Source organism: Euwallacea similis, chromosome 32 (genome assembly GCF_039881205.1).
Source record: "Euwallacea similis isolate ESF13 chromosome 32, ESF131.1, whole genome shotgun sequence".
Classification (NCBI taxonomy): domain Eukaryota; kingdom Metazoa; phylum Arthropoda; class Insecta; order Coleoptera; family Curculionidae; genus Euwallacea; species Euwallacea similis.
Window position 1 is genome coordinate 715,958 of NC_089640.1, and position 22,226 is coordinate 738,183.

The window sequence follows — 22,226 nt, forward strand, 5'->3', positions numbered from 1 at the left end:
TAACAAGGATTAAAATACAGAAAGATATTAATTAGAAACAGAAACCAGGCATAGTAACAACAACGATGATGCCGCCTATCTACGAGACAAATATTGTTATTAATTGTGGTTAATGAGGTACCTATTGTAATACCGGCTTTACTCAGGAATATTCGGAACAAAGATCAGCGTGATAATACGTAAGTGATAGTAAGTTTTAGGATGTATTAAGCGAATTTAATTACTTAATACCTAATAAGACCTTATGCCTGTTTATGTTCACGTTATTTGAGAAAACATACAATTTATTTTACACTGAATACTTGAAATTTAATTTTTAAAAATTATAAACAATCAATATTTTCGAATTATTTGGCTTAAAATCACAATTTTATTACTTACCCTATCTCTTTCATAAAATTGTCTATCGTTTTTCTAAACTTTCTTATTAACGTCTATCTCTTCAGCTTGAATATTGCAGGGTGATATAAGAGATGACTTCATTTTTGTCGAGAAATCTAATAATATAATGTACAAATGTATAGTATATAATGAACAGGAAGTTTATGAGGTATTTAATATGTTTGTCTCATTCCATTTGTTCAGCAGTTTATATTTCAAAAATGCTTCAATACAGAAATAAAGTTTGTTCAAAGTTATTCAATTCTTTTTTGAGGTATTTAGTTCATTTTTCAGGATCTACATGGTAGAAATGCCGCTGACGACGAAAATCTACAAGGCGATATTTTTTCTGGAGTAATTTTCCAAACCCTGCATATCTGAAGGTCGAATTGCAAAAAAGAAACCTTACTTAACATATATTTCTATCTGGCTAATGTGAAAACCAAATAATGTGTAATTTATTTACCGAAAAAATCAAATTTCAATCAAGTGTTAAGTTTAAAAAATGCACATAAAATTGTTTGAAACCAATTTGCACTAAGTATTAAATTTTAAGTTTAAATATTAATATTTTGAATACAACATTTTATACAATAAGTTATAGTTTACCTGATCTAACGCAAAATAAACGGTCTAACTTAAAAAATTGAAATTTTTATGGCAATTTAAGTTTTTGAAGGAAAAGAATATTTACCTTAAAAATCAAGCTTCTAACCGTTAAGGTCAAAAAGGCTGCATGTGGCTGTAGTAACCTAAACTGGACTTTTAAATAACTGGTTAATTTTTTACTAGAATGGGAAAATTAGACCCGAATAAAGTTCAAAAATTCCATTAAATTTGACGAAATTAATCTTAACTTAATGATCTCGTAATTTTCTAGAAAAGCCAAATTTTCGGTTAAGGTAAGGTCAATAAGAAGTAGCATAGTTGTTCTTACTGACCCGAATTTGACTAAAATAAGTGGTTAGGAACCTGCAATATGAATTAAGGTCAAAAAGCCAGTATGCATTGAGACAAGAAAATTTCCAAATTAAGTCAAGTTCGAAAACAAGTCTTATAACTGTATGTTGAAAGCGAAACTGGATTGAAATAAATTATTCCTTTTTGACCCGGATGGTGAAAATTTAAATGTGAATCAAGGTCAAAATGTTTCTTTAAAATAACTAATAAGCCGAAGTGCAAATTGATCAAAATTCAATTTAGAATTAAAGCTTGAAACATGAGTCAAAGGCAAAAGTATTTTTACATAGCTAGAAGGCAACGTGCCGTATTCCAATTCAAACCAAAGCTCAAATTTGTAGTGTAAGCGTGAGCCTGAATTAAGATAAAAAAGCCTATTAATCTGAATTAATTTTTCATATATTTTATCAAAAATATCAAGTACATTAGAAGGTGGAATTTATAGATGTAAATGAAAGTAAAAAAGGCAACTTAGTAAAATATTACAAACTTGAATTTCCCTGGAATTAATTAATTTTAAAATAGGACATATAGATAAAGCCTTTTTGACCTGAAATTGACTTAATGTTTAGCATATGGGTAAAATCCCTTGCCGCCATTTTGGACGGGTAATGTGTGGTGCTTTAAGACTATATTCCAATGAAGTTAAGAGGACGAATACATCTCTAATAGCTCAATATGAAAAACTGAAAAAAGCTTGAAGATCAAAAGCAAAAAAACTATCCAATCCTGTGTAGAGTTGATAAAAGTTTTCTGATATTGAATTGAAGGGTACTCCATGCGGAGATACAAAACCTTAAGAGTTTTCTCCTTTTAAAAAAATGTGTCCATATACAGAGTGAGAAAGGAAAGAAGAATATTTAATAACAATTTCCTATTTTTTCATTTAGTCGAAAATTTATTTGAAGAATCACTTTTTACTAAGAGAGACTTTTGGTTCCTGAGAAAAAAATAGAAGTTATTACGTAGGGTGCATTAATAGAAGGTCCTGCATTGCAAGATACTTTTGCAAATAACTCGGAAAGGGTGACAGATTTAAAAATAATGTAAGGAATAAAATAGCTTTTAAATTAAAGTGAGAATAGCTGAGTGATAAATCGAGAAAAACTTTAGGTGACGAAAAAAGTATTGTACGAGCAAGTGATGAAGTACGTCCTTAAATCATTTAGGTCTATGAAATTTCCAAGATAATGTGCAATACACAGGGCGTCTTTGAATGAAACTGGAAGTAAAAGGAAAATTCCATAGTGTGCACAAAATACGGTAGGTATAGTTCCTACTATCACCATGTAGAGACTATAGTGAAATTTGAGGAAAGTGGCATAATAAATCTTAAAAAATAAATGATTTATCGGTTAAAAAAAGCTAATGATAATGCGCAAATAAACGTCGACTAACCACAGGGAAATGCAGCATCTTCAACAACTAAAAACATTCGAATTTTCCACAACATGCACGAAAATGTTAATATAGAAAATATAAAAAAATCCCTTACCAACAGGAACGTGCCACGTAAGCAAAAAAGTCACACATCCATTTTAAAACCAACGAAACGAACCAATGGCATGCTACGTGCTGGTACTACTCTAATGAACTAAAAAAATCTTTCCCTTATAGTAAGGTCGAAGTCAACTGTGTCTCGAAACCTCTGAATAAATAAACAAAACCAAAACCTTTATCCTTACAAAGGTCATAATAATAAAAGCCAAATAAGCTACAACTAAAGAAGCTACTGCGGGAATACTTTTTGAACTAATTTTTACTGCTAAAACTGACGAAGCCAATATCAACTACGAAACTTGCTGTGAAGCAATATAACAGGTACCTAGAGTGTGATTTCTTTCGGTGACTCTAAATCGACTGTGAATAGAATCACTCGTTTTAGTGAGGGGTGAGAATGAGGTGCGAAATCACGGATGAACATTTCCAATGGCACCTTACTATAAGGAAAAGGTTCTAATACATAAGTGAAGCATTCTAGTCGGTAATTTATTGGTCTCTGTTCATATTACATTATGATGAGAAAAACCCGGGTGAGGTATAAAAAAGTGGCAGATTTAAAGCGAAATAATACAGAGAGAATTCAGATTATAATGCCTCTGCTATGTATATAATCAGGGTGTCTCAAAAAAAAAAAAAAAAAGCACAGTGCTAGTGGGACAAAAATTAGACCGAATAAGCTTAAAAAAATTTATACGCAAATTTGGAATGCACGGAAAACTGGATTTGTAAAATTTTCAAAAACCATTAGAGACACAAATTATTATGCAAAAAATTTCAGAACACTAGAATCGGTGGAGGCGCCATGTATTAGCTAGTTTAGAACAGAGATTGTAGATAAATTTGAGTTCTGAAAAGGCTCAGAAAATATGCTGTGAGATGTATTTCCCATTTATGAAATGAAAAAAATTCATGAACATCCTGTAAAATGAAAATAAGATTTATTCCCTAATGCTCAATTTTGACCCTCTAGCAGGCTGTTCTAATTTGTGCCACATTTTATGAGACACCAAGTATTTATAGACATTATAAAAGTGACCACTCAGTACATTCAGCACATCAGGGTGACAAAAGTGAAACGAAAAGTGCAAATAAATGTAAAAGACGAATTAAATGCAGTGTGGTGCTTGGGGGTGCAATCGGGGGTTCGGAAGTGGGGAATTTTGGCACAAACAAATTTAGACCAATAAATTGAGAACTATCATACCGGACCATGAGCAAAAAGAGTACGGATATCGAGTAAATTGATCAAAAAATAAACAATTAAGTATATCAAGGCAAGCAGTAAAAACGGTTAGTTTACTCGTGGGCAGTTATAGCTTCTTTGAAGTTGGAGCTCCATTTCCAGTCGTACTACACGGTGACAATGGCACAACAAAAAATATCGTTGATTTATTCGGTTTTATACAAAGCTTATACTTATTAAGACACACAGTATTACATTAACAACAGAGTGTATGTAGAATGTTGATGTTATGGGGGAGAAAGGTGGGGGGAGAATAATGCCTATAATGAGCTGGTTGTTGCTTGAAGAAAAAATAAATTACATACATTTTTTAAAGTTATTTTCGTTGATTGTGAGGAATGCTATAAAAATGGGATCAATCATATTTGTAAAGAAGGCACTTTTTGCGTTTACTATTCCTTTAAAAATATAATAAGTAGTAAAAATTATCTCTAAAATGAGAGTCAACGAGTCACATAACACTCTCTAAACGTCCCCAATAAAACTTGCTTGGTTATTTCATTTAATGAACAATAAGAGCCATGTGTGAGAAGAAAGAAATTTATTGCTGTAATAAAGACAGTTTTTAAAAATTTACAAAAATTTCTTAGTACATAAATTTAGAAATGACGGATGGTAATGAATTCTGTACATATGATTTTTTTCTGAAATTTTTCCAAAAAAAAACCATATTTTTTGAAACATAAAAGGCAAGAATGGGTGAAGAAATTCTCTCTACCATAAAATTCCATCTCTAACTTTGAGAAATTTCTTGCCAAGTCCAGAAATAAAGAACGCGTATGAATTCTGCACAACTAATCATTTTTTGAAATTAAAAAAAGGTACTTTTTAAAGCAGAAAATCGGGGGTGGACTCTAAAGGTACCCTCTGTTCGTGAAAAACTATATCGAATTTAAAATTTCTTATCATTTGCCGAGCCATTAAATAAAAATTCATTTTGCAACTCGTCTACAGAATGTCCGTGTTTTTTTTGTCGTAGAACAGACAGAAGTAGAAGTCTCGTAAAATGGGGTGTTCACTTTAATCAGAGTGTCAAATATTATTTTTCAAATCTTGTTCTGGTGGTGTTTGAGTTATTTACTTATCATTTTCGTTATAAAAGAAAAATTTTGTATTTCCTAAACTAATCTAATGAAAAATCAAGGTTGACCCTTGATTTTTTATAGGCATAGGCCTATCTCAAAATAGAACTATTGTAAATATCACAAATCTAGGCTTTTGGTACTTATCAAACACTCTTTAAAATCTTTAAGGAAACAAGCGTTCGTAGAAACTTATTCTCCAAAACTTGTCCAAAACGAAAATTACATTTTGCGAATTTTTGACCTGTCAGATTAAAAAAATTAAAAGTGTACATACAACGCGAAATATCTCAAAATCTTGGGGAGATAGAGGAACGATTGAAATATAAAAGTTATAATGTGGAGATGATCTTTGCTTTGTAAAAGAGTTAAGAAAAACGGTGCCTTCATAATATGGCAAAGGTTGGGCATAACTTTAAATATACGAGGTGGCTCAAAAATCCATTAGGCTTTAATATTTTTTGTTTTAAACGGAATACCTTGTATATTTTCATATTTTAAAATTTTTCTTTTAATTTTAATGACATTTCATGTGGTTTACTTTATTTCAAATTGCACTAGTTTACGAAATATAGACCCTTGAAATATAGGATTTTTTGGACTTTCGACAGTTATAATTTCTGAATGGTTCGAGTTACGGTAAAATAGCTGATGATACTAGAAACCTTAACTGATCGACTAAAAAAAATTATTTGTTTTTTATGTCCATAACTGGAAAGTTAGAATTTTTTTAAGCAACCATCGCAGAAATAAATTTTAAACTGATAAATCGACGTACGTCAAAAACTATAACACATATTTTATAATAATGAAATTCGGAAAAGCATATAGATTCGATAAATGAAATGAAAAATACTGGTTGTAAATCAAAAAATCAAACATACAATTTTGGAAACATTTTCTTCGAATTCGGTGTAGTTTCGAATGAGCACGTAACTACCAAATTTCGGGTTTCTAGCATTAAAAAATTAGATGTAGTCAAGTTATTGAAAAGTGTAATTTATTTTTTAAAGTAAAAAGATAAGCCAATGATGTACCTTTATTTAATCGCTCTTACGGAAATTAATCACTAGGCAAAGTTATCAAGACATTGATTTTGCAGTGCTAAGGGTTACTATATCACACTCTGGGTAATTTTACCACCAAGAGAACTTGCATAAAAACAACAAAATCAGCGCAGAATAACGTCAATAATTTCTCTGTATCCATGGAATGATCGTAAAGGTGCAGTATCAGGACATTGATACTATATTGGCCTTAAACGTTCTAATTTAAATGTTTTCAGTAAATATTTTGCGAATAATTTTTCCAGGTTTCAATACATTTTTATGATGTAAAATTACATTTAAATACATTGATGTATCACTCTTTTTGTGACCATTAAGAATATATTTTCATTTTGAGTTTTAATGGTAAATCGATTGTAAAAGTTTTGATTTCGGTGGAAAAGTATTTGCTACTCCTGTCTGATTTTGTTTAGAGCTGAAATTGAAAACTTCGTGGTTTTAAAGGACCTTACATACGTTTCTATAATCTCATGAATAATTTCTTTTACAAATATGTTCAATCCCACAAACAAAAAAACTAAAACAGAAATAGTTTAAGGCAACATTGGAAATGTGTACACCGGTTTCTGTAAAGTCTTACATATTTAAGGTACTCTTTAGTTCAACATAATTTACAATATTAATTCTTCATTAAAGGCAAAATCGCATGCGCACGAAATCAAAAGGGAAAACGCCACTAAGAGAAACGAGCTTTGGGGTGCACTTACCTTGCTGTGAGTAGACGATGGGGTGATCGGGGGGGTTTCAACTGCGATCGGCGACAAAGGGCCGTCATTATTGGAATTTGAGCAAGGAAGTCGTTGTTCTTGTACACTGGCTAACCTAGGTCAAAGCCCTTTGTAACAAGTTAGGGCGGTAGGAAGGCAACTTACCTCTTCAAAGTAACCAGAGTTCCGGTTAACTTTTTGCATCTTCGAAGAGCTCTTTCTAGCCTCTCCGGCTCTTCTTTCAGGAATTTTTCTTCGCGTACCATTTTGTCCATTTCAGTGGTCAATAATGTTTTCATACTGTCTTGAAGCCCCGGAAACCTAAATTACGTTCCATGTAATAATGCAAGATGGGAGAGGTAAAGTGGTGTTTTTACCGAAGCTTCAAGTCAGCTACAGTTTTGGAGCTTTTGCTCAGAATTAGAGCCATATTCTCCACATCCGACATATTAACCCTGGTTTTCCTATTGATAACATTGCCCCTCAGTTCCTCCACTGTGGATTCCAACTCGCTTAAATCCTTTTCCAGTCGCAGCATTTCTTGCTTGTACAAGTCTTCTTCTCTTGTAAGACGTACTCGTTCTTGGTCCATATCTGGAAAATAATTTTCATGTTAAGCAGTGGCGAATCTCTGAGGTAAATAGGCCTCAATGTAAAGGAAATTCATATGTGTGCACTACTGCTTCCAGTGCTCAATGTGCAGGACGTCAGTAGCGTATCACAAGCTTTTCTTTAAAATCCGTCACTAGATATTTTTGGAAAAAACGTTTCTTATTACTGAAAAAATTCTCACCATTCCGTGTTCACACCTGAAAAATGTTGCTAAAATGTCGATTAAATTTTACGTTTTTTTACGCTGTGTATATCTCAAATGAGCGGCGTTTTTGAAACTGCTTTTTGCTTATTTTTAATGTGTGCGTGTTTCACGGCACCCTAAAGGTCCGCCACTGATGTTAACTCTTAAATAAACGCCTTTAAAAGCAAGGGAAATATCCTCGTTTCCAACGTTTTTCCATTAAATTAATGGAAAGAAATGAATGTTTGTTAGGTACACACATTTGCATCTGTATGCAGACGTTCCCGCAGTTTATCCAGCAAAATTTCTTGGATCTTTCTGACTTTAACGCATTTAAATTGTAAATTTCCAGTTTTCAGAACTGCTTTAATATAGTATGTAACTTACCAGCTTGCCATACTTGTTCTCCTCCGGCCAACAGCATTGCTCGAATCTTAATAAATGTGTCCCTGATGGTCTCTTTGACCGAATGCGCTTGCGCCTGCGACATGCGCCTCAAGTTTCGCATTTCTGCCCTCAGATCTTTGGCTTTTTTCTGCAACCCCCTTAGCTGGTTGTACATCTCAGGGGTGAGTTGCAGATCCCTGTATATTCGGCTGTCATACTGACCTGGAGACAAAGAGGCGGGTTTCGGGGGTGGTGCTGGTTTAAGTCTGTCTCGTTCTACAATACAAAAATGTCCACACTTATGTTTTTACGATATAACAAGATTTGCTAGAAGGGGGGCATTTATGAAGTGAGTAAGGGGGGTGAATAATGGCAAATGGGGGACTTACCCTGCGATGAGGTCCTGGGCAACGTGGACGATTTAATGGCCGGTTTTGTGGGTTTTTGGTCCGCTGATGTGGCAAAAAAACTCGGTTAGTTGCAAAAATAACACATCAAATCATGCAAATTTAGTTAAGAGGGTGAGTTACCTGCGTGTTGGGGGCTGTGCTGCTTGGGGGAGTTCATTTCCGGCGGTTCGTCGCTAAAGGAGACTGACTTCTCGAACGAAACGGACTTATCTAGAAAGCACACGATACATAATGATTTAGGCGAATGATTGATTATATGGCCGATATTCATGAACAAGACAAAAGCCGATGGGTGTTTCATTCGATAACACCCCAACATGAGGGAGTTTTGTGAGAAAGGTTTGTGATTCTGAATTTTCAGTGATGATCAAAAATGAAGAAAATCCTCAATAAGAAGAATCGATGAATCTAAAAGATATGTGACAATATATCAGAGTCTTGGTAACGTTAGCTATATGATAACTTCCATATATTGAAATGGATATTTTCTTGTGGCAAACTTGCCAGGACCGATTTAGGGGCGCTAAGTGAAACCTAAAATATGTATTAGGTAAGCAAGTACCTACCTAAACAAAAGAAAAAAGAACAAATTCTGGACAAAAAGAATCGATAATTCATAAATGTTTCTGTGAAAAATCAAAACTCTGTAGGCCAATACATCAAAGTCTTACTAATTGCCTCTAGAAATTACCAAGAGAGTGCCTATCTTTCTTGTTGGTAAACTTACCAAATACTTTGATATAGAGGCACTAAAAATACCTAACATATGCTGCTTTATGTTTGTAACTATAAAGGGTGTATTCTAATTCATGGTACATAACTGAATAATAAATTGCTTATTAAAAATATTTTTACATATGGTTCAATTGTATACCATGAATTATGGGACACCCTGTAGATGATATTATAAATGATAAGCACAGAGGATGTATTCTAAACTCGATGGTCTACTAGAACAACATTTGAACAATTTCTATTTAAACACGCAGTGGTGCAAACTATCATGTTAATGATCAACAATTACAGAAATAACTTGCTTAAATTTTGTTTGTTTATTTCGAATTTTATTTAGTCGACATTTCAATAACCATTCCATCGCTTTATTTCTTAAATAAATTGCCTACAGGAAGCAAATTAATTTCAGAATCTAAAATATAAAGTCATGTTTAAACTGTTGGATAAGAAATTGTTTAATTAGCATTTGAAATTAATTTGGTACAACTCGTGAATAAATAGAACGTCTTAGTTTGTTTTTTAACAAGAACATACTGAAGAATAAATAATGATAAAATTAGTTATTAATAAATACAAAAAAGTGAGGCTCGTCATATATTTAATTGGGCAAGACTTAATTGGAAGAGGCAAAACGTTCTCTTTTACTTACATAAGAAACGTTTTGAAGTTGTAGATCAGGAAACAATTAGAACATGATCTTATTTATTGCTATTTTTCAAACCAATACTTTGAAAGCAAGAATATCTGGAAAACGTAAGCAAATGTCTGGCAACACTGTCACTAATATTTAAATAGGGGTGCTTGCCTGGTTGCCTACATTCCAAACATGAGAAGGTAGGACATTGTTGTCGAGTTTTCGATACCTTCGGATATTGCCTAAGGATCCAAAAATTTGTCTAAAGACGATTTTATTTGTTTTTGGGAGAGTTTTAGGAAAACCTTTATTGAACAGTATTAGCTTATTTCCTCAAAATTCACGAACATTCTCGTAGTGTCTACACATTTTTTGTGGGATTTAATTATTTAATTAATTAATCCAATACATACCTCTGACATTTCAACATCTACTTGAGGTTTTTTTTAGTCGTCACCCTTTGTATATTAATACCTATATTACCCAGTATCTTCAAACTTACATATTAGCGGATATTCATTTATTAATCAAACTGAACTCATATCTTGATTATGTATCACCCACCTTATTTTGACACTATTAATTATTTACAAACACTATGGAGATAAGTGCATTTTGACGGTACTATAGGAAACATATTTTTGGGTGAAATTGCGTCGATTGAAAGTAAAATTGCAATTCAGCCTCTTATGACCAAATTATACAGTGTGACTTTAAAAAATGCTTATTTTTTAGCTGTTTTTTCTGATAGAAGGAAATTTCCAAGTCAGGAACCACCTTGTATAATTGTCGGAGAAATATGAATATGAAATAGCGATACTTCATTGTAAAAAATAATTAAAATATTTTAAACCTTCTCAGATTAAAAAAATTATAATCTGTAAACCAAAAAGGAGATCAAGTCATAATTACAGAATAGAGAAAATCATTTGAAAACTGCTGCTTTGGCAACGATGTCAGGAACTATCAAATAGAGGCTGTTTGTAGAATTTGTTGTAGGAAGTAAGGATGAGGCATTGTTGCCAATTGTGCTAAATTCTCATAAACTCCCTGAAGTTCTAAAATTTTTTCGTTCGATTCGTCTGATTAAACCGTTTACTGTTGACCATTAAATATCTGACCGGCAACAGATTAACAGATGAATTTATCTGAATCATGCTTGTGATATTTGAACGTTTACTTGCAATCTTTTTTTAATGATCACTCTTTAGTTACTTCAGCATAACTTGCACAAATTGTTTGTCGCTTTATTAAGTTTTCTGTTAAAATTTAAAGAGGAGGCGTAAAAAGGAAGTGGCGATGGAAAATAATTGCGAATGAGCCCCTCTTAGTCTCAGGTTAAAAACAATTTTTAGAGTAATTATTCGGCGTCGAAAATTCTCTGAAAATTTGAGGAATTATTCTGGCTTCTGGCAGCGCTGCATTAATAATTTAATAGGCGTATATGCCTGGTAGCCTGGATTATAACCTAGGGGACATAGAGTAACGATGAAAATGGAAAATTTGTTCTAGCAGGAATAACTACTGTTATTAATAGCAGTCATTTGAATTTGAACATGTAATTTATAGAGTAAACTTGGAAGTTTATCATCGGTAATTAGTTTGCATAACTATCTGATACGTTGCCGCCAAGGATCACGCAAAAGAGCCCGACTGGTCGCTTATGTTTTAAACAGAGAAACATAGGGCGTTGCTGTCAGCTTTCCATCTTTTCTTTTAGGGCAAAACCTGAAATTAGTACGTTTTTTCTAAGGATAATTTCTAGTTTATAAGGTGCTTTCTTTTGCTGTGACTACATACATTGGACGTAAATACAGCGGTGCTGATAGAAAATACAATATTTGTGAGTTAATAGGTGACAAAAAATAACTGCAAACGAGTTTTGATACAAAACAAAGACCACCGAGTTTCGAACGAAATTCTTGAAATTTTCAGTATACAGGATTATATAATATATGTAAATTCTTATAGTAAATTTATATAAATTTACATTTAATATCCGATTTTCTACTAATACATATCACAACTAGGGGATATTTTCTTTAATACAAACTAGTAATAGGCAGCACTTATATGAGTGTATAGTGTCTTTATCACATGATTTTGATGAGTTTGAACTGGCAAAAAAGATGATGCCAATATTTTGAATTTATTATTAAGTTCCGCAAGAACCAATTTTCCAGTTAACCGTAATGCGATTTGGTGATTTGTGAGTACAATCTGTGCGTACAATGGCTAATTATCAAGAATCGCCCAGTACAGTGACTGGCCATGATATGGAAGTAATTGGGAAATGTTTGGTGGAATATAAAAGCACTTTTGATATACAGGGTTAGCCACGCAACCGGTTAATTAGGGAATGTTTGACTTCCACTATCATAACTCAATGAAATTTGGTTTCAGGCTAGAATCGACCATTTTGAACTCAAGTAAAATATTTTCAAAATCCCGGTTATATTGGAAATAGTTACCAACGTTGTTATTTTAAATGAACCCCCTAATATTTTTGTCATTTTCGAATTTATGGTTAAATTTTAAGGCCAGTTTATGTAAAGTGTCTTATATCTAAAATTTGCTATTTCCAAGTTGCATCGAAAAATTAAAAATGTTCATAGCTGTAAAGTCTCATGAAAATCGGCATTGTGCGTCAACTGCTACGAATTTTAAAATCAGTGTTCTGAGGTTCAAAGAGGACCCAATAAGCTAAAAAAAAATCGGTCTAGGGAACCTTAATAATATATGATACAAAATTAAATTATAAACTTAAAAATACTTTGAGATACAGGATATTCCGTTTGAAATAAGCAAGTTATTGAGATGCAACTTCGGAGGCATGTTTTCGGAAGTCGAGGGAGATTTTTATCAAACTGAAATACGTTAGAATGTAGCTCATTAGGTCCTTTTTGATTTCCAGAATGCCAATTCCAAAATTCGTAGCGGTTAGCACACAGTACCAATTTTCGTAGTATCTTGCAACTGTCAAAATTTTCAACATTTCCGGTATAACTCGAAAATGATAAATTTTAGACATACACACCTTACATAAATTGGCTTTAAAATTTAACAAGAAATCTGAAAATGACAAAAAAATTAAGGGAGTCCATTTATAATACCGAAGTTGGTAGCTACTTCCGGTATAACCGGTATAACCGGAAGTACCGCCATTTTGAGAATATTTTACTTGGATTTAAAATTGTCAATTCTAGCCTGAAGCCAAATTTCATTGGGCTACGATAGTGGGAAGTAAAACATTTTTTAGAAAACGGGTTCCATGGCTAACCCTGTATACAGGATGTTTAAATAAAAAGTTGTTATTTTATCGTACTTTTTGATATGAAATAATCTGTCTAGAGCGAAAAACTGAATCATGCCTGACTGAAAGAATTGGGGAATAATGTTTAGCACCTACGTAAATTGATGGGGCATGCAGAAGGGGGTCAATGGAGAGCTAAATATACAAATATACAAGACTCCAGGGTCATGCTTAGAATGGTTCCAACTTACGACAGCCACTTTTACCCAATTTGGGCGCTTTGCTGTCTGACCGCAGATACGAATCATCTGTCAAAAAACCACAAAACTGTCAAAAATTTCGCCTCACATTTGCCAATTGCTTTCGCTATAACGGACAAAACTTCGAAATTTGGATCCTCTATACATTATTCACAGTAAGATGTTACAGCCAAATTTCCAAGTACTTAGACATGCAAAATGTATGGCAGATGAGATGAGGAAAATCATAAAAACACAGTGATAAATACAAACCTGGCAGTGAAGCTGAACTCGAGCTGGAGTTCTTATCGAACTCGTCTCCTGTTGGGTAGAAAAATGAATGATGACAGTTAGCAACGAAACACACACTATATACACACAAGGCTTGCGTTTAAATAAATAAATGAATGAATGACTATAAGGAAAAATTTTCCATGACTACTAAGTATCTAGAATGACAACCCCTAATAATTCTCATCAAACTCGTTCACACAACTGAAAAAGTGAACAGAGGAGGTTCTCACCTCGATAACCATCTCTGCCTGGAATTTGCAAAGTACTGGGCTGCGTGAGCGCTTTCTGGACTAATCCTGTGAGATTTGCCAGTTGCCTTTCCATGTTTTCTACTCGCAGCCTAAAAAAAAAGTTTAAAAAATGATTTGTGTTATAAAAAAAAACAACCTGGTAGCATCATAAGGTACTCCAGTAGGGGCGGGAAATCCCGGTCTAGGAGTAGTTCTAGGTGCGTTGCTAGGGGGCACTTTAACTCCATACAGAGAGTAGGAGTCATCCAGTAATTCTGTATCGCTGTTAAAATAAAATTGTAGCAATATTCATGGAATATTCTTTGATTTACTGAGTCATACCTAACTTCTTCATCTATGACTGGTGTTATAGATCCAGATCTAGTACCATATTGGCTGTAGTAAGGGTCTTCATACCTGGAGCCCCGTTCAGGGGACGACATATAGCCGTCTACATTAAGGACTCTACATTATTTTTCCCCATACTCAATTCCACATTCACCAATAAAAACATCAAACAAATCTACTGAATCATCTGCAAACTACTTATTAAAAAGGTGTGATATGGGAAAATCCTTATACAGGGAGTCACACACTCGATAGGAAATGAGGCAATATTTCATAATATAAATGACAGTGTTTTAAAATTTTTAAATATTTTGATGGGAGCATAATTGCTGTTATTACGGCCGTGCTTTACTGGATTAAAGTTAATTTTTTTTCAAATTATAAAGAACTCTTACGGTACTTAATATATAAAGTAAATCATTGGCGATCACAATGATGTTTTCGACAAATATAAGTAATAAACAATAATTTTATCTTTGACTACTTTACGATTTTTTTAGTTCTATGTGGGCACTGATTTTTTTAAATTGATTTACAAAGTTCGAATTTAGATTTTTCAATATTTCTGGAGTGTAGTTGTATATGGAATTTTGGAACTTATATACGTTTCCCAAATTTTAATACAAAAATTGAATTTTATGTAAAAAGCATTCCGTACTTTTATTGCTTTTGTTCAAAATGTTTAATCTTCCACCGAGTGTATGACACTCTGTGTAAAAAACACAATGACAAAACGTTACAGGGGGTGCGTGTGATATTCAAAAACGCAAAAGAAACCCCAACATCATGGTCAGCTTTGAGACATAATGTACCGAAATGTAGATTTTTGAATTAGGAGTTGTTTTGAGGCTAAACATATTAAAGACCCACCTGGCACATAAAGGGGGTTGGTGGGCCTTTGGAAGGGGGCAAACCGGTCCGGGGGTCGGGGTGGACCATCGCTAGAGCCACGGCCTGCTCCGCTGCTATAAGCGCGTTGAGGTTTCGGGGGTGCACCTTTTCAATGCAAGAAAGGTCCTTTAATCGGCAGGATTCAACACTTTTTATACAATTGTTATAATCGTTTTATTGCGCAGTTATGTGATCGAACACGCGCTTTCTCTATCACAAATGTGCATTAAATCCTGCCTTTAACAAACAAAATGAATGTAACAATACTGAAAAAATCGGTGATGAAACAAAACTGGGACTGTAACAAAACGTTGTTAACGGACAATACACGCTGGTACAGACAAGCCTTTGTACATTTTCAGAAACGCCCAGTAGGTTTAATTCATTGAAGTGGGTACCATGTAAATCTACATTTTACTTACATTATATCTTACATTACATGGTACCTTCCTCTTAATTATTAATTCATGCAATTCTCAAGACCAAAAAGGACATCATAAGTAGGGAATAGCTGAATTCAGAGTTAGTTAAAAAGAAAATTTTTGGGAAAAATTCAGCTACTCACACACTTCATAGCATTAAAATATGAAATATTCTTGCTACTAGTGATAAAAATGAGACAAAACTGACCTGAGGGCAGCGGTTTGAGTCGTTCTGAAGGAAGATTGGGCACTGCGGGGGAGTACGTTCGCAGGAATGGAGCCCCTCTTGGGAGGCTGCTGGTGGAGCCCATGTAGTAAGGGGCTGCTTTGCCTCCAATCTGGGAGAAGAAAAATGAGTGAATAGTGAAACATTCTAAACTTGTATATTCGTATACTAATAACTTTAAATTCGTTGATATCTAAGGTTTATTTTAAAAATTCCTTTTTCTCTGGGGTTACCCAAATTACAACTGGACTATGGCTGATCAGGGTCAGGAAATAGATGTAGCAATTTTGTTACTGGATAGTTTAAGCTATGACTATAGTTAATATACTATTACAAATTTTGTTCACCCATCATGATCCGAATTCAATATAGTCAAGAATCCTATGGATGACTACTGAACCAACCAGCTTTTTACAGTAGGTCTTTTCGGAAAGGCCGATTTGGATCGGATTGATCCCAGATGATAGCCAACCAATCTGATCGGTTGAAAATCAATCCATAGGGATCAATCGAATTCAGAACGGTCTTCCGTAATTTTGTTATTTTCCATTACACTGCATCCATAGGTTCAATAAAAAATCCTTTCACATTTATTTTCCTTTTAGGCTTGAGTGATAGAGTATTTTCTCGAGTTCCTGAGATACCGATTTTCCAATTTTCAGGTGCAAATGAAATTTCAAATAGAAATGAAGAAGTTGAAACAACTGAAGCATTGCGAATGTGTAATATTCATAAAAAAATCTATAGATGGAGCATTCGGTGTGATGAAAGGACGAAACGATAGTTTCACTCTTCTGTATATATTTTTTTTGGTGTAATTATTTAATATTATGGACTAAATAAATAAAGGAATGAATAAAGATGCTATAAGACTTTACAAGGAAAATTACAGTTAACGGGTGCGAAATTTGCAAGTTAAAGACTAATTGAAATTAAGAATTCAACATGCTATTGGCTTGCAACACTGTAATCGTAAACATTTCTTCGTAAATTGCGATAGAGGAAGTTTGGCGTTTAAAAGTTTCACTTCGCAATATTTTGCCAAATAATTTACAATAATTATTAACATGTGAATGGCGCACTATATCCTACGCTCTAGTTATTTCCACTGTTAGGCCCTCTGAAAGAAATAGTAGTATCTGTTAATTACTATTATCTGAACTAATTACTGCTATAGACGATTCAGAGATTCATTTCTCTGAAAATCATTAAACTACTATTTTAATAAGGTACCAAATCGAATCATTAATAAATTTAACTAGAACGCAATCATTATATTCTTAGATCTTGCAGAAGTATTTGCCCCAGAATGTCCGGCATTGAGGTACTTTGACCCAATCACATGTCCAGTTCTAGAACACTTTATTAATTAGCGGCTTGATTGATTTAGACCGAATTAGCGAAGTCCCACAATCGAACAGGTGGCCTATTGAATTAATTATGATTCAATAGACAATCTAAAGTCTTGTAATAGGTCTTCAAATGTGATTTCACTTATGTCTATTAACCACGAATTCTTAACTTGCCGACACTCGTAAATCAGGAGAAATTTCGGTGTTTACCAAGCGTGTCAAAAACTGTATCACATCTCTCAAAAAGGGAAAATTTCTAAGACATTCCACGTTTTGAAAGGGAATGGTTCACCGGTCATGTGGCCACCTGACCAGTACCATCACCTATGTTTTGTGAGTAAAAAGTAGTAAAATCTCTTCAGCTTAAGGTGGTTTAGTCCAAGAATCGCTTTGGTCTGGTCAAGCACGGGTTCTAGAGTAGCACCAAAGAATATTTTGAGGGGTGGGCACCGGCGATTGATAATGGCGACATTGAAATTTTCGAATGTAGTGCAGTGGTACCTGGTGACTTTACAAGTTGAAGATTGATTAGTTGATAATTAGGTGAGTCGCGTGGTCTAATAGGTTTTCTCTTTGTGGCAAAAACTTGGTTTATTGACGAGAAATTGTTGAATTTTAAATTTCTACAGTTGGAAGTTAATTATTTATAAATTGTCAAAATTAACGCATATGTATAATGTATCCTATCCAAGGAAATAGAAGAATCAAAGAAAAACTTTTCGATGCTTTAAATATCGGATAATAGGATTTACTTCTTGAATGGAAGTTGAAGTTCGATAAGCACAAATTACAAAAGAATGTTCAAACCCTGTTAAAAAGACATAATAAACGCTGACATACATTTTATATTGGAATATAAGTGGGCATATTTTTCTATTATGTTTATATGTGGATAATCAATTAATTCACTCAACAACAGACAAAATATTAAAAAACCGGAAATAGTTGTTTCACTTTCTTCACAAAAGAATATTTTGATTCATCGTAGTATTTAATTTTCAGAAATTTTAACCCTTTTTGGTATACTAATCCTTTTCTTGTATTGATTTTTACAATTTTTTTAACCTCAACTGTTAATTAGTGGAAAAAAAATTAGTTACGCCACTGATTACTTTGCAGTTTAATATCCGATACAGATCCGTCCCAATATAATAACCAAAAAGGCTTTTCAAAATCTCTAAAAATTAATATAGTAAATTCTTTTGTAAAATTATTAAGGACCGTAAAGAGAACAAATTAAAAAATGAATTAAATTCATGCTAAAAATTAAGCTACTTCATTTTTAGTATGTTTAGTATAAATACAGGCTTATTACGTTACTGAATTTTTGTACAGATTAAAAGCCGAATTACAGCTTTACATGTAAGACAGGACCGTACCAAGAATAAAATAAAAGAATACCATAATTATTCTCAAAACTACAATTACGAAATATACGATTTTCAGAAAATGCAACTGTATTCTAAATCTTGTAACGCTACTGATTATTTAGCAGCTCAGTGACATGCAACAGTTTACATGTAAAGTCGAGGCTATATCATGAATAAGTTGAAAAGGGCACTACGACCATGCTAAAAGTTAAATTTAGAAAACGTTTCATTTTCAAAAATATGTTACTGTTTTCTATAGTTTTACGCCACTGATTATATTCCAGCCTAGTAGCTTTAAGAATTTTTGAAAAATACTAAAATCTATAGACTTTTAGCACAGGTTTACAACCATGCTTAGAGGAAATTTTAAATGAGAGAAGTGTACATTTTTTAATTGTCTTTTTAAAACTGTCAATACAATTTTGTTGTACTGATTTTTTAGCAGTTTAATGGGTTAGCGATTCATTAAAGATGCTATAATTTGTAGAATTTTACATGTAAAATCAGTATCGTATAGAAATAAATTTAATAGGGAGTCAAATTTTCAAATTTTTTTAAATGTTAATTCAAAATTGTTATTCTCTTGGTTGTTTATAAATTATTTAAATCTTTTTATTGATCTTAAAATATGTAGAAATCATAGCTGTATCTGGAACAGGTTTGAAAGGATGCAACAACGCTAAAAAAATATACAAAAACAGTAACGCTCTGAATTTAACTAGACGTTTTAACACCAAAAAGCAGTATTTCTGGCAACTAAAAATAAGAAACAATGAGTTCATGGGACCATATAATGAATAAACGGGGCCATCATAAATTTACAAGGAATCTCACATAACAAAAACCGGAAGCAGGTATTAATAAACAGACATTTATTTGAGTTGTTAATTACACTTTAACTAATATTTTGGGCCAAAACTGAGTGATACAATAAAGCCCTCGAAGTTCAACACTGACTCAATTTCATCTAATATTCCCAGTTCCACGAACTCGTACATCCACAAATACAAATTTTATTAAAAATTAATATCTGCTATACAAGATCCTTAGTTAAACATCAAATTCCACGCTTAACAAGACTTCCCTGTGACGCCAAACAACTCCCAAACATAATAATTCTACACAATAGACGAGCTTCAAACTTCAAACTAGGAACTCAGTTACCACTATATCATAGAAGAGAAATAATTGCACATGAAACTTCCTTATAATTAAGGTGAAGCTGGTTTTAGTTACTTTGGAAACTTGATGTTCACGCAATTCTTCATGTCAATAAACTTTCGTAAACTAGTGGAGCAAGCTTTAACAATCCTTATTGTAAGTTAAAAATGAGGACACGCTACTCGAAAATTGATTTCAATGGAGGAAAAATAGGAGAAAATGCAGAAATGTGAATGGGGAATTGCTTCAATGGGGTACACATCCTTCCATTTGCAGTACTTCCTGATTTTTCTGAAACACATTTTAAGAATTTACCGAATTTAGGATTTTAGATTCTGAATAGTGAAGGAGGGACATTTTTATGTTCAATAGAGGGTTAATCCTAATTATCAAAATTTCATTGTAGGCAACATGTTATTGCATTCTACGCCTCTCCCCTGCCTCTTTCTCTTATGGGCATGTTGTCTTCGAGAAGCTGCCTCAGTTATATCTTTGGAAGCGCATAAAAACAAAGTAAATGGATATAATAATAATGCATTGGTGCCCAAGGCGTCTCTTACGCAAAAAGGATACATACAGGTAGTCATTTATCATTTTATTGCATTAACGATATAATTTAATTATTCCAGTTCTTGAAGTACGTGGCTGAAGTACCGGAGATTGCAGAATACACATTTTGCATTTGGGTTAAGAGTTACAACTTCACTTTCAGCCATCCTCTGCTTTCATACTCAAGTAAGACATACTTATTTCTATGCAAAGCTGCCGAAGCTACTCAAAAAAGGACTTTTTAGTCATTTTGAAAACATAAAATGAGAAGTAAATTAAGGAACTCTCATGAAAACCGCTTGAGAAATGAGATTTGAGAATCCTTTTTTATTTGAAAGAGCATAGTTTCCTCTACGTTTGGTTCAATTTTCAATAACGAAACTTCCTTACTTTGAAATTCTTTAAGTTTCAAGAAAAATCAAGAGCCTGAACAAACTTTCGAGAAAATTTTTCGATGACTGCATTTTCTGATTCCAATAAGTTTATGATGAATTGTTGATGCAAGAAAACGTAGTTTTCTCAATTGCGACAGTTTCTCATTTTTAAAGCTTAAAATTTTCGAAGAAAGTGAAGAATCTTAATAATTTTTCGTGAAAAACCAGAGAACGGCAACTTCCGATTCCTCACTGTTACGTTTATGGCGTTGTTTTTTTTTATCTCAATGAGTATAATTTCTTTACATTTATTACTTTTTTTTACTTTGAAACCTTTAAATTTTCAAGAAAAATCATGTGAAACCACCTGCGAAAATATTCAAAATCCTGGAACATTTGATTCTGGATTAACACGGCTGTCGCGTGTTTTTATCTTAGTGAGCGTAGTTTTCTCCAAGCTTATGGCAAATTTCATTAATTCCAATCATTTCCCCATCTTAATATTATGTAAAATATTTATAACGATTCAAATAAATATATGTTATATTTTTCGAGTAAAGTAATGCAATTATCGACAGCTCTGCAACTCTAATGTTTATTATAGCTTCATAGAACCAACTTGCAGGACATGAACAAGATCGCCTTATCCGAGTCTGGATATCTCCTCAAGGCTCTCACCTTAACTTAGAGCTACTCCAGGTACCTGTATTCAGCATCCCTCTACATGCCCAAGAGCACCAATGGTACCACATTTGCCAATCCTGGTCTGCCCCACAAGCTGCATGGAGTGTTTTCGTGAATGGTAAACTAAAGGCTAGTGGTCATCACCCCGAGGTACATTCTCCCTTCACACTATTCTATTCTAAGATCCCAATTATTTTCAGCTCCACGACGTGAGAATACCCCCTCAGGGAGACTTGGTGATAGGGCAGGAATACACGGACTTCGATAAAGGACTGGATGATGGAATTGAAGGAGAAATTTCCGGTTTTAATTTAGTCTTAGAGTCAACATTTCCTAAAGTTTCCGACCATACATTTGCATCGAATAGTTTAATTGGAAAGCGCAGCATTCTTTGGAAAGACTATCTGGATCCAATGTTACATCAAATGCCCTTGGGGTTGGTTTTAGTGGAGCTGGGCAGGGATTGTGGGTACCTTAGAGGGGCTCCTTTGAAGGGAAAAGGGGTGTTAATCAGTTGGACCAAAACTGAAGTGCGCGTGTTCGGTGGTGCCATTTTAAAGACAGTTTCCAGATTTTGCTGATGAGTATATCATGCAAAATGAGTATTGCTAGTCATGTGATTAAACTTGCATTTCAATAAAGGTATTTTTTTAAAGTCAAATTAGTTCCAGTATCGATAGTTATGTAGCATTAAGGTGACCTTCAAGGTGACTTTCCTCCATGTTAAAATTGCCTTGGTTATTCATTCTCTTCAATGGGAATTTCTGGTGAAGCCCCCATCTGACATGTGTGGTGGTATAATTGATTTTAAAAATAGTAGAGGAGTGTCGAATACACTACTAAAATTGATTTTGGCCTAAATCTAAATCATTTGAAATGAATTAGATTATAAACTGAAATAAATACTTTCTGTGATTCAACTTCATGG

The 22,226-nt window shown here is 33.5% G+C and overlaps 2 protein-coding genes across 14 annotated transcripts in view; one reads left to right on the top strand and one right to left on the bottom strand.

Annotated features, from left to right (window-relative positions):
- The window catches only part of LOC136418091 (coiled-coil domain-containing protein AGAP005037), a 90,500-nt gene that overhangs the window by 2,206 nt on the left and 66,068 nt on the right, over window positions 1-22,226 (bottom strand). For 8 of the 13 annotated variants that reach the window (XM_066404028.1, XM_066404025.1, XM_066404023.1 and 5 more), the window contains 13 exons: window positions 15,791-15,920; window positions 15,140-15,265; window positions 14,264-14,372; window positions 14,079-14,204; window positions 13,922-14,031; window positions 13,671-13,718; window positions 13,410-13,466; window positions 8,657-8,746; window positions 8,516-8,578; window positions 8,127-8,402; window positions 7,321-7,537; window positions 7,109-7,264; window positions 6,944-7,058 (listed from right to left, as the gene is read on the bottom strand). In XM_066404028.1, coding sequence (XP_066260125.1) covers window positions 6,944-7,058; window positions 7,109-7,264; window positions 7,321-7,537; window positions 8,127-8,402; window positions 8,516-8,578; window positions 8,657-8,746; window positions 13,410-13,466; window positions 13,671-13,718; window positions 13,922-14,031; window positions 14,079-14,204; window positions 14,264-14,372; window positions 15,140-15,265; window positions 15,791-15,920 — 1,623 coding nt within the window. The remainder of the gene's footprint in view (window positions 1-6,943; window positions 7,059-7,108; window positions 7,265-7,320; window positions 7,538-8,126; window positions 8,403-8,515; window positions 8,579-8,656; window positions 8,747-13,409; window positions 13,467-13,670; window positions 13,719-13,921; window positions 14,032-14,078; window positions 14,205-14,263; window positions 14,373-15,139; window positions 15,266-15,790; window positions 15,921-22,226) is intronic. The other 5 variants (XM_066404032.1, XM_066404027.1, XM_066404029.1 and 2 more) reach the window with 5 other exon arrangements.
- LOC136418105 (neuronal pentraxin-1-like) lies at window positions 17,514-21,944 on the top strand. The gene is made up of 5 exons (XM_066404056.1): window positions 17,514-17,703; window positions 20,098-20,270; window positions 20,321-20,426; window positions 21,240-21,448; window positions 21,499-21,944. The coding sequence occupies exons 2-5, from the start codon at window positions 20,103-20,105 to the stop codon at window positions 21,877-21,879; spliced, it is 864 nt and encodes a 287-aa protein (XP_066260153.1). The 5' UTR covers window positions 17,514-17,703; window positions 20,098-20,102; the 3' UTR covers window positions 21,880-21,944.

Bases quoted from the DNA above. Each gene is read 5' to 3' on its own strand.
- LOC136418105 (XM_066404056.1), top strand. From the start codon at position 20,103: ATGTTATTGCATTCTACGCCTCTCCCCTGCCTCTTTCTCTTATGGGCA. The intron at 20,271-20,320 runs GTAGTCATTTAT...TAATTATTCCAG, and splicing joins CGCAAAAAGGATACATACAG to TTCTTGAAGTACGTGGCTGA. The intron at 21,449-21,498 runs GTACATTCTCCC...AATTATTTTCAG, and splicing joins CTAGTGGTCATCACCCCGAG to CTCCACGACGTGAGAATACC.